Source organism: Tiliqua scincoides, chromosome 9 (assembly GCF_035046505.1).
Source record: "Tiliqua scincoides isolate rTilSci1 chromosome 9, rTilSci1.hap2, whole genome shotgun sequence".
NCBI lineage: Eukaryota > Metazoa > Chordata > Lepidosauria > Squamata > Scincidae > Tiliqua > Tiliqua scincoides.
In genome coordinates this window covers 31,986,288-31,999,012 of record NC_089829.1, presented here as the reverse complement: position 1 = coordinate 31,999,012, position 12,725 = coordinate 31,986,288, and the positions used below count along the sequence as shown (strand labels likewise).

Here is a 12,725-nt window from a genome sequence, read left to right as displayed (position 1 = left end):
AGACTGCGCCAACATTGCGCCAACATTGAGTTGGATGGACCCAGGGTCCGCAGGTGATGTGGACTGGAGATTGAGCTGGTGCCCTGCCTGAAGAAGCTAAGCAGGATTAGCCTGGGCTCTTGCTTTGGAAGGGAGACCAGAAAGCTGGTGACAGACTTTACAAGGCACTACAAGAGAGTGTGGAAAGTTAGAGACAGATAACGTCTTAAAAACCGACCAAGGGTGAACTGCATCTGCTGTGAAAGCTTAGACCAGTGATTTTCAACCTCTTTCATCTCATGGCACACTACCAAGGCACTAAAAATGGTCAAGGCACGCCACCAGGTTTTTGACAATTGACAAGGCACACCATGCTGCCAGTGGGAGCTCAAACCAGTGTGCCACGGCACAGTGGTTGAAAATGGCTGGCTTAGACAGTGCAGAGCACAGCCAGGATGATGGCTATACTTGGACAGAAATGTCTGGTGAAATGGAGTGTCCTGTGAGTTCCTCTCATAGAACAAATACTTGTTTAAAAAAACCCATTTGAAAAAAGAGGTTTATGAATAGCCTGTCTATGTAAGTTCCATGTAAAAACTGAGAAAGGAGGCATATAAATACTTAAATAAACAAATTCCAAAGGCAGCCTTGCATGCTTTAGATTGCAATCTCATCTTCTCCCACATAATTACTTCTCAAAAGACCCTCTCTATTCTTCCCCTCAATGTTTACTTGTGAGAGTTCTCAGAATTCTCTATGCCTCACCTTTGTAGGATTTCTCTGAACCATTTCTGGCATCTTGAGCACTTTCTATAATATGAACGTGCCCGTTCTCTCCTGAGCTAAACATATCAATACATCCTAGTGCTTACCGAAACATGTGCTCCTATTGTTTTTAATGTAACTGAATGCACATTCAGTGTAGCTTCTCTCCGACTGTATTTTTTTTTTCTAATCCTCCACTGTTAGCCTCGTGTATAAAACAAAAAAATCAATAATGGTCCAAAAGGAAAAAAAGAGAGGAGGCAGTGGTCAAGAATTATAGAGTAGTTATGCCACTTGGACAGCTGCAGGTTGCTCAGTTTGTATTGCGCTCATAAAGCAGGCTGAGTAAAAACTGAATTTCACCTGTTGTACTACAAATCAGCAAGAGATTAGAAAACAGAGAACAGCGTGTTGTTCAATTTGGTTTGCCTGGCGAACTTTAAGAGGCCTTTTTGAAACAAGCAACCCTTAAGTTAGTGTTCTCTGGAAAGGATGCAAGTGTGGAGGGGCTCTTCTTCCAACTCTGAACGCTGCAGAAATCGATGGGGCCACTTGTTGGTAAGTGGGTGAGTGCATCGCAGGACTGGCACATCCATGAGGCTGTTTGATGCAGTCACCTCAATCAGTAGCAGGGGGAATGCACTGACTCCATTTGCCGCCTGTTGCCACAGCTCAATTGGGATCAACTGTAATTTGGCTCCACCCCCCTCCCTGTAGGGCTTTCATTAGCAGCTATTCCACCTGGTTGCAGCAGAGGTGAAACAGCAAGGCCTGCCCCCCAGCAGCTCTGCTGGGACTAACTGCTATTTAGTCCCATCACCACTCCCCCCAGTGGCCTTTCCTTATCATTTCCTTATCATTATAACAATTATGCAACTAATTTTGCAGGTTTGAAACTGGCCTCACATGTTTTTAAGGATGTATGTGCCCTTCCCTTCACACATGGGAGGTTTCCCTCAATCATGCGTAGCAGGAACAGTTAGTTCTTCTCCTCTACATAGTAGAAATATAGGTTGGACCTTGGTATTTGCATGAATCCATTCCCAGACACCCCCTCCCAATACTTAGATGGGGGGGAGGGGTACAGGGAGGCACAGAGGACCTCCAGATGTGTGCAGCCTCCTTGCTCCTCAGAAGACCTCCCAGAAGCACTTCTGATCATGTCCAGAGGTCCTCTGCGGACCCTGCAGATGTGAGTTTGGAACCCATGTTGGGTCAAATCTGTGGGTTCAAAACCTATGGATAAAGAGGACGCACTGTATTATTTTCATGTTACCTGAACTATCACTGTAAGAATTAGTATCTGGATTTGCTTATTTTTCTTGTTTCCCCCCCCCCCATCCCCATTCCTTTTTCCTTTTGTTTCTTGTCTATTAGACTTGTAAGCCAGCAGAAGAACCTTGTGCTGTTTCTAAAAGAAATGTTCGTAAAAGGCCTTGAAAGCATAAATAATGATGTTCTGTGGCCTGGTTTACGCATGACACACCACAGAACAAGGAAGAGCAATCGAAGGTGGTAGAACAGACACCACTGTAGAGAGTAGGCAGAGAACAGGATCACATTTCTGAAATGCTATATAAATACCTTGAAAGTTGTTTTTTTTTAAAACCCTAGTCCAACATGTTGAGTAGAAACTTGACTTCTGATGTGCTGGTTTAATCATTATCATTATGACCAGAAGAGAGTTTAAATACGAAGAATTCTCAAAGTCATCCTGCCCCTGAAGTCTAAGCAAATTCAGTTGACTCTACCTCCTCAGCACTTCGCTGGGCAGTAAGCATAGAAGAGGGCTACAAGAAGGAGCAACCTGGTGAAGGAGGGTGTACATGGGTGTATTTCCTGCCCTGAACTGGGCTACAAGAAGGAGCAACCTGGTCAAGGAGGGTGTACATGGATGCATTTCCTGCCCTGAACTGCTTGTGACCGAAACGCACTGCCTTCTAAACGAATCTGTACCTTGGGGTGGAGGACTTCTTTGAACCATGAGAATTCTAAGGGGCCAGCTGAAAAGAGCAAAGATATTACGTGGATTGTCTAGCCCATTTGCAAGATGGGTATTGTTAACGGGAAGGTAGAACGGCAGGTCGAAGGTATTAGCATATATGCCAATTGCAGACTCCTGTGTAAAGTGTAATTTGGTGCAGGCCTGAATTCTGATTTTTCATTATCTTTGACAAAAGAAATCAGCCCTCTTGGGATGAGATTCAAAGCATTTACTTTGTTGAAGAACTTAAATTCTCTCCCGAGAGAAGAGGAAGCATGGAAGCTCTTGCTGATGAGAGACAACTAAAAGTGAGGGGGGCGGCGGCAGTACATCCCACTTACGACAACAGTGGGTGGGGTGGGGGGAAAGAGTACATACACTAGCACCTGGGAGCATTTTCACCTCTTGTGTGTGCACTCATATGAGATAGGAATTAGTGTGGCATAAAAGAACAGGCCCATTCTCTAAGAAGAGTTTGAAATGAAGAACCAAGAGGTTGAAAGACGATGGGGCTAATAAGTAGTTTTGGATGATAAACTCTCAAGAGGCTTGGTGCTGAAGGGAGAGGTGTTTCCATTTCGTGTTTTATTCTCTCCAGAATTGGATGTATATCACAGCTGGAGGCAGGTCTAGTCACATATTCGCTTGACCCCAAGGGAGCACGATTGCAGTTGTAGAGCTAAAGCAGGGAGTGAAACAAAGCAAAGAATCTTTCGCTCGGATTGTTTCAAGCACTGAGAAATCCTTTCAACCCAACACATTGTCACGATCGGCAAGATCTACAAGAGAGAGAGACTTTTAACAGCTCTATCCCAGCCGCAGACAAGACCATGCTTCATTAGGGCAGAATCAGGGGGCGCTTCCTACTTGAACAGGGAAAGGACTTCTTAGAGAGCCGAGTGAGTCGGCAGCTTTGTGTGTCAAACGGCGCATAATTAAAATGGTCACAGGGTGTGAAGAATACGATAACAGGAACTCCTTTCGCTCATCAGCGGAGAAAAGGCTCCGAGTCTCACTGGTTCTTTCTGGCTTTATTCAAGCCACGAAGAAACGGGCAAATGTGTCAAGCCACAATGGAAGTTTGAAGATATCGTTTTCAATGGCTGCAAACGGCAGACATGAAAGCTCTCCTAGAAGATTACCTCTGTGCTGAAATAGCCAAGAATCCTATTAGTACAGATTCAGTGGCAGACTTCTCTACTGAAACTCACGTAAGGAAACACCTGCCAGCTTGATCAGGAGATAGTTTGGGAATAGCTGCTACTAAATCAATGTCTGTGTAAAGAACAGTTTAATACATGTAACAATTTAATACCTGTAACACATACCTGACTGATACAAGGACTTCAATGTGTTTTGTTTGTTTCTACGCAAAGCAATTGAGGAAGGCCAGCTTTACAAACTCCTCATCCTAAACAGAATAGAGTTAGGTTCTGAATCAGGCCGAAAGAAGACATCACACAGAGGGTGCAGGTTAGCTCAGTACCTCCTCACCTATCCAAGAATATCACCTGCTGAAAAACAAATGACGTGACATCATTCCATTACGCATTTCCCTGTCCTCTGCAAGTGGCTACCAATTAGGTCACCAGGGACAGGGAAGCACACATAAGGATGGCATCACATCACATGTAGGAGATGCTCACAGGGGAGAGGAGGAGGAAGAGAAGGAGGAGATGCAAACTGTTTCTCTTTGTGCCAGCTGCATATCCTCAGTAACATCTGGTTCCCTGCCTTAGGTTGAGAAATTTTCAGCCATACCTGAGAGGACAAAAGTAGATCGCAAATTGAGCTCTTGCCTTCCCCTGTGTAAGTCACATGCTCAACAGCAACCAAATGAATCCCTGGTAGCAGGGAATCCCTCTGCATAAAACTTAACAAATCCACTTGCTGAGCGTTATTTTTTAATGTTACTCTTTCTGACATGGAGATTAATCTCTGCTTCAAAAAAAGACAGGGCTTTTTAAATATTAGAAGGGCAGCACACGGTCTACTGTTGAAATATTTCTCTACCAAGCATGTAATTAATCTGTGGAACTCCTTGCCACAGGATGTGAGGAGGGCATCTGGCCTAGAGGCCTTTAAAAAGGGATTGAGCGGATTTATGGAGGAAAAGTCCACCACAGGTTACAAGTCATGATGAGGAGATGTAACCTCCTGGTTTTAAGAAGTAGGCTACCTCAGAACAGCAGGTGCAAGAGAGTTGCAACAGGATGCAAGGATCTCATTGTCTTGTGTGTTCCCTGAGGCATCTAATGGTCCCCTGTGAGATACAGGAAGTTGGACTAGATGGGCCTTTGGCCTGATCCAGTGGGGCTCTTCTTATGTTGGCACATTGAAGAGCTGCCATGAAAATTGGCTGGCCTACACATATACTGGAAAGCCAATTCAGGCCCATCTTCAACTGTTACAAAAAGGATGGGCAAACTTCAAGCTTGTAGAAGCTTTTCTGTTTTTCATTAATACCCCAAGGTCCACCAACTGGAGAAAGGTATAAAGTAGCGGCTGGGGGTGGATCCAGACACAAAGTGGTAGCTCAGAGGGTACAGCCAATTGTTTATTACAGCTCATGAGCCACACACTGAGATAACCAGCATACAAGAGCACAACTACACATCTGAGTTATTACAGATCAAATTTTTAAAAAAAAAGCCACAATAAGCCTCAAACTGGCCAACAGAGCTCTACACAGAACTGGCCAAAGGCAACCAACTGATACACACACTTTACAGGTGGAGAGCATGGAGGCTGCAGGATGAAAAACAAGCAGCAGGCCAGCCACAACAGAAACAAAACCAGTAAAAATGTAACTTGCTATTTTATAGTTAGTTGTTCAACTACTGGGAATCAGAATCCCTTGAAAATCAACCAGTGAGCTACCAGAAGATACTGTCCTATCTGCTACCTACCTCTGCATTATATTCTAGGGACTTGAGTGCTCCTGAATTCTGCCCTAGCTAGCATCTAGATAAGAATGGGGCAAAAATATTTTTTGGATCAAGAGCCAGACTTTTTACACACTTAGGCTGCAATCCTAACCACACTTTCCTGACAGTAAGCCGCATTGAACGAAATAGGACTTACTTCTGAGTAGACCTGGTTAGGATTGTGCCCTTACACAAAACAACTCCTTCCAAAAATGCTATGCACTTCTGGCAAAGCGATGACACTTTTACCATCCACAGACTGCACTAAAGGCTCAGGTCTTGTAAGGGAGTCTAGAATACCCTGGGACGCTCCAAGAAGCCACCTTGCTCGCCCTTAACATTTCTGGTACAGCAAAAGTGGCTTCCCAAATACGTCAAGTGGCTTCCTAAAATTGATTCACGTTGCATGCTCCAGTTAGACCTCATTGAAGACGCTGTTCAAAGCATTTACAATCTACTCTGGAGTCTGCTGGAAATTCTACAGCAGCAATGTTCAACTGGTGTGCCATAAAAGGTTCAAGGTGTGTCACGGGAACTTGGAGCACAGTGGTTAAAAATTGCTTAAAAACTTTTCTGTAGCCCTGTTTCTAAGGCAACTGTCTGTACTATGAATAGTTTGTCCCACTTTCTTCTCCGGCAGACCCCTAGAAACAGGCACAGGACCCGGAAAAATCTCCCAGAAGCAGGAAGTGACACTGCAAGAGGGTAAGACCATAGAGAAGGCCATAGAGGCCAATGCGCAAGAGAAGAAAAACACTGAAAATCGCTGCTGCACAGAACAGAACCACTCAGTTCTGCTCTCCTTTAGTGTATGCTTTCAGGGTTGGGGCATATATCCCAGCGTTGGAAAAAGGAAGACGAGTTGTATCATTCACCCTATCACTTTGAAGGAAACATTTTTCAAAAAACAGTTGGTACTTTGTACAAAGATAAAAATTGAGTAATGCTACATTGCAAAAAAACATGCTTTGGAGTGAATGAGGTATAGCATATGCTGTCAACCCAGTCCAAAACTCCATAAAGGGTCTGGTGCTTATGCAGACCTCCTGCCCAACCAGAAGCTGCCCCATTCACTCTAGGATCAGGGGCAGTCAGTCACACACAATAGGAATCTGAAAATGGAGCTGACTCCAATTTTGCTGAAAATGGAGGTGCTCCTGTTCAAGAGTGGAGCTTCAGGTGCACATTGGAGTCAAGCATATACCAGGTCCTCTGAATTAAGTTTATCTACCTTACTGGGATTTTAAAAAGTCAACCTCTGGAAATACTTACTCTGGGAACAGGAGATGTTTGGGCACCTTTCTTTTGGTTGCTCGTTTCGGGTGTCAGGTCTCGGTGATCCAGCTGGAGGTGGTTCTCTAGGTCTTCGGCACTTTCGAATTTGACACTACACTCTGGGCATCTCAGGCTACCACATGGTCTTTCGCTAACTTCTGGTGTGGCCATGCCCAATGACTGTCCATTGGTGCTCCTGGTCATACATCCAGCGCACAGGCCATACGGCAGACCATTAACATCCAGTTTCACCAAGTCTTGCTTGTTCCGGAAGTCTTTCAAGCACAGGGCACATTTGTAGAGTTTCTGCAAGGCTTGGCCGTTGGGAGACGATGTTGCTGAGCTCCCCACCAACTTTTGCATGTGGAATGTCCCGTGGATTTTCAGCTCCAGAGTCGAAGTGACCGTCTGCATACAGACCACGCAGCGAAATCCGGTGAGGGAATTCCTAAGGTCGGGGTGCATCTGGCAGTGCTCAATGAACTCCTCTTCACTCTGCAAGGGCATTTTACAGATCCGGCACGTTCCTGTATCCAAACTCTTACTGTGGGTCACTTTGTGCTCCGTCAGGGTCAGGAGGGATGGGAAGCGCTCCCCACAAATGGGGCACATGTAATGTTTGGCTGGGCCTCGGTGCGTCTGCATGTGCTCCCGGAGACCATTTTCCGAGAAAAAGGTTCTTGAGCAGATATTACATTTGTGGCTCCCTTTGATGAACTCCGCTTTCTTCCTTGAACAATCGTCCTCCCCTGGGCGGATGTTATGGTCCCGCAAACGATGGTTTTGCAAAAGGACTTCCATGGTATACGCAGCCCCACAGATATCACAGCCATACATGGGCTCTGAAGCATCAACATCATCCTCACTGGCTTCATGACTGTTCGAAGTATCCGGGTTCTTCATCAACATGTTCTGGATATCCGCAGATTCTGCCTTCTTGCTGGCCGGCGTCATGCCGTTTGCCGTGCCGTTCTCAGCACCGGCGTCAAAAACACAGTGTTTCTCCCGCAAGTGTTTCTCGAGCAAGATGATGGCGTGGAAAGCTTTGCTGCAGAATTTGCAGTTGTACTTCTTGCTGTGGGTGGTGATGTGGCACTGCAGCTCCACCTCTGTGCTAAAGGTCTCTCCGCAGAAAATGCATTTGTGGGACTTGGCGGGATTGCCCAGATGGCTATGCTTCACGTGGATCTGAAGGTCCACCTCCTTCCGAAAGTCCCAATTGCAGGCTGTACACCGATACATCTTTTTCTCGTTGCTGTGCTTCACTGCTAGATGCACTTGGATCGACACCTTGGAGTCGAACACCTCTTGGCAAAGGGTGCAGTGGTACAACACGAAGGTGTGCATGTCGAGCAGATGCTTTTGCAGGTCATCCACTGATGAAAACTGCTTGTCGCAGCTCTCACAGACATAATGAGTGGAAGTCGTCATGTAATGGACAGTGAGGTGCTGCAGCAGGGACTCCTGAGAATCAAAGTCTTCTTTGCACTGAGGACACGACTGCTTCCTTAACAGCAGCTCTAAATGCAACTTCAAGTGAGTCTGGAAGCTTTCAAAGTTTGAGAACTTCAGCTCACACTGATTGCAGGGATATTCCCCATTTGAGACACTGTTGACGCTCGTGGAAAGCCTCTGCCTCTTAGGAGAAGAAACTTCAACATCGGACGAAACTGGGCTCTGCTCACCTTTGGACTTCTTATTGTGGGCCAGAGGAATGTTCTTGTGGTTTTCTTTAATATGCTTGGTGAGCTTGAGTATGGAGCCAAAGATGGGCGAGTTCGTGCAATACGGACAGGAATACACCTCCATGAAGGACTGTGACGGCTGCACCACGGGAGAATCCAATTTTGAGTTCCCAATGTTGCAGTGAGTTTGCTGGATGTGCTCGGTCAGAGAGGCTTCGGTCAGGAAGCCCATGGAGCACTGGTTACAAAAGAAAGCATTGTTGCCATCTTGAGCTGTGGCTCCCGGCCCACAGTGAGCGATACGGATGTGTTCCTGCAAGCTGTTGATATCTGCAAACATCTCTGGGCAATAGTTGCAGTGGAAGGCGGAAATGTTGCTGAACTGCATCATGGGATACGCATGGTTTTTATGTACCTTCCTCACGTGCTCATTCAAGTTGTATAGAGTGGGCATAGATTCAAGGCAAATCTGGCAAGTGTGGCTTTGCTGAGGTTTATCTGCATGGATAGTCTTAAGGTGGATCTCCAAGACTGCAAGACTGTTGAAGTCACGCTTGGTGCAATACGGGCAGCTGTAGGCGACTTTGGACCAGGTCTGGCCCTCTTCCCGTTCCAGGGAACGGATTTTCTTTTGCCCTCTCAAGGGTTTCAAAGTAGAGTCAGGAGTGGAGCCCCGCTCCACCGATGCACTGGAATCCGGTGTTGCGCTACTCATGGATGCCACGCTGCCCAGGACAGGGTCGGGACTGATGCTGTGGTTGCTAGAATCAGGCTGTCTATGGCTATCCAAGTGGCAATAGACTTCTTCCACTGAAGAAAACTGCTCAGGGCACATTGGGCACTTGTGTTTTTTGTTGGCGTGAGCTTGATGGATGTGAGAGAGCAGTGAGTTTTCATCAGCAAATACTTCCGGGCAATGGATACACTGCAAGTCCGCCTTCTCCGAGAGCTGCGGGTGACGGGTCATGACGTGCTTCTCCAGGTCTTCCGTCAGGCTGAAGGTCTCCTCGCAGTAGTCGCACATGAAGTCGTCTTTCTTCGCCTCCTTCTCGCTCTTTGCCAGGTGTTCCTTGTTCTTTTTGTGCGCCTGCATGTGGCTCTGCAAGGAGCTGGTGGAGGAGAAGCCACGCTTGCAGACAGTGCACTTGAATGGCTTGCTGGAGCTGTGCGTCTTCAGGTGTATCTTGAGGTGGTCGCTGCGAGAGAAGGCCGCCTCACACTCGTGGCAGTGGTACTTCTTGTCCCCCGTGTGCAGCTTGATGTGCCGGTCCCTGCTCCGCTTGTGCTTGAAAAGCCGGCTGCAGTAGGTGCACTTGAAAGGTAGTTTGTCACTGTGAATCTGCTCGTGCCTCTTAAGGTAGCTCAGGCGAATGAAGGACTTATCGCAAAACTGACAGGGATACGGCAGGCCAGTTCCCCCTTCCTCCTCCCCGATGCCGAGATCACACCCATCTCCTATCATCTGAGTGGGTGATGCAACGTCTTTGCTGGAGGGAGATGAAGCCACCCAGGAGAGTTGTGGGTCGTCATCGCCATCTGTAATGGGAAAGCAGAAAGGAGATTAAACACAATTCCCGCTGCATCTGTGAAAATAGGGACAAAGCCGTTCAACAACACTATGGCCTTCTGCTACTACAGTAAGGGGAAAGGAGAAAAAAAAAGATTCAGCTGCTGAACAAAAACAAAAACAAAAGACATGGCATCACCACAAATGCCTCTTGAATCTTAAAAAGATATTTGAGCAAAAGAAATGTTAACAATGGCAGGAGCACCTATTGCACAAATCTGAGCCTTCAAAACACATACCACATACAGAGCATCGCTATTAATACTAAGCAATTTCTCCTTCCTCCTCATCCTCCCCCTCCCCCCCGTCCCCCAAGCAGGTTTAACACCTGTCTACTGTATTGCCAAGCAATAAACAGCAAGTCAAGAAAACAAAAAGCAACATGCCTCAGAGCAATACAAACATTTCTAAAAGCCGCTGTGTTAAGTGCTTGTACGTGACCCGTTTTCAACAGATACCAGTCAGAAAGGCTGGGAGTTGCTTCTCCTCCCCCCCCCCCCCAAAAAAAAAAAACAGCAGCCTGAAAATACTTTCTGGCCATGCCTCAAAATGGAAATGGCTGCACTGAAGTGGTTACAGTTGGAGAATTGTGCTCACTCACACATCCACACAGTCACTCATTCACATGTGCACAAACACACAGAGTACTAGTGTGACGATTCCACAGGAAACAAGCCATCTGGGGGCACAGAAGGTCAGCATTTCTGCATCGTATCACTGGGAGCTTCTGGGTCTGACAATGGAGTAGCTGATGGGATCTGTTGGGGCATCCTTTGCCAGATTGTGGAAGAGAAAATGCATTGGGTCCATTTCAAGTTTGCCTGGATTTGCTAAATGAGTTCAACCCAAAACGCATCAGGGACAAGCGGATCAGCTTTCCTACACAGCAGCTCTCTGCTTCTCCCTGCCTATTCATCAAAGCCTGTTTTGATCCCTTGTGTTGCTGTTTCCCCATCCTTCACAAAAGAAACACTGCGCCACAGCAGTAACAGCTGCTAGGCTCCCTGGTCCTTTTGCCAACAAATCCCAGAGAGCAGCTAGTTCTCAGTCATGAATGAGTCTCCCCCCCCCCGTGATACTTCTCTTTGGCCATTGGAAGACCTTGTCTATTTTTTCGGTCCCACATGTTTGTGGAATCCCAGGCAGGGTTCTAACAGGAGATTGTATTCATGTACAGTTAAGAATGAGCCAGAGTCCTGTGAAAAAACCTGATGAAAGTAAAACAGGAGTGGATCTGGACCAGTACCCTGAAGCAGCTTCCAACATCACCCACACCTGGTACTCTGTTTCTCCACTATAGCAGGAGTTCTCGAAGTGTGATGCCTAGGGCATCACGGTACACTCACACGGGTGCCACAGGACGCACCCAGTGGTCCCTCCTACCTGTTCTCTGGGTGCTGCCATCTTGGATCTTGTGAGATTTTGGCCCAAATCCTAACCAATTTTCCAGCACTGGCATAGCTATGCCAATGGGACGTGTGCTGCATCCTGCACTTGGGTGGCACTCACGGAGTCCTCCTTAAAGTAAGGGAATGTTTGTTCTCTTACCTCTGAGCTGCATTGCCCTTATGTCAGTGCTGGAAAGTGGGTTAGGATTGCACCCTTTGTGAGATGCAAGAGCTGGGAAGAAGAGGCTCCCAGGTAAGTTTAAGAGACTGCTGCCCTATAGAATCAGGCTCTCTGCCCCCTTCTCTCCATTTGACTACTTTGGGTACCAAGAGGCACCAGGAAGACTTCCCCCTACTGCTGTGGTCAAAAAAGGACTCCTTGTTGTCAACTGATCCTAAACAATCACCCATGACTAAGACTATCTCTAGAGACAGAAGTGAGCACTCATTCCTCATGCCCGATGTTCACAGATGCCCCCAAAATATCTGATGCTGTTCTTTACAACACATCTGCCTTGTAACATCAAGAATTCCATTACTCTAATTACTCTTAAAACAATCTGCTTAAACCATAAAACAGCCTCCTGCCGTTTTACACAAATTTGCACCATTTACACACATTTACACTATTTGCGCAAATTTCTGCCATTTTCTGAGCATTACATCTACGAACTTGAGCATTCATGGATTTTGGCATCTGAGCGGGTTCCCGGAACCAAACACCTGTGGATACAGAGGACCCAACAAAAAGAGAAAGTATATATCAGGCTTCCTCAAAAGGTTCTGCCTGCTTCTGCATCTCATTTTAAGGTACTGAACAAATCTTGGCCCATCACAACTTACCATTTATTAATATATTGCTCCATCAGTGCACATGGTGTTTTACAAAGTATAACACAGACTCCTGCCCCAAGGAGCTTACAATCCAAAATTTAACACAGGGGAGACCAAAGAGGAAAGGTAAGAGTAACACAGGCAAAGATAAACAGGGAAAGGGAAAGAACATGCATTTATTTCAGTTGCACATACTTAGGCTTAGTTACAGTCAAACATGGGGATTAAAGGATTGCGCCAAAGGTTTCACGGAAAAGGCAGGCTTTTGAGGAGGATATCTGAAGGAAGGTAGTTGTGGCACCACACAAGTGCTGAGGAAAG

At 46.4% G+C, this 12,725-nt stretch overlaps 1 protein-coding gene across 2 annotated transcripts in view; it reads right to left on the bottom strand.

Annotated features, from left to right (window-relative positions):
- ZNF423 (zinc finger protein 423) overlaps positions 1-12,725 on the bottom strand; it is a 334,984-nt gene that overhangs the window by 140,354 nt on the left and 181,905 nt on the right. For both annotated transcript variants that reach the window (XM_066637032.1, XM_066637033.1), the window contains exon 4: positions 6,928-10,151. In XM_066637032.1, coding sequence (XP_066493129.1) covers positions 6,928-10,151 — 3,224 coding nt within the window. The remainder of the gene's footprint in view (positions 1-6,927; positions 10,152-12,725) is intronic.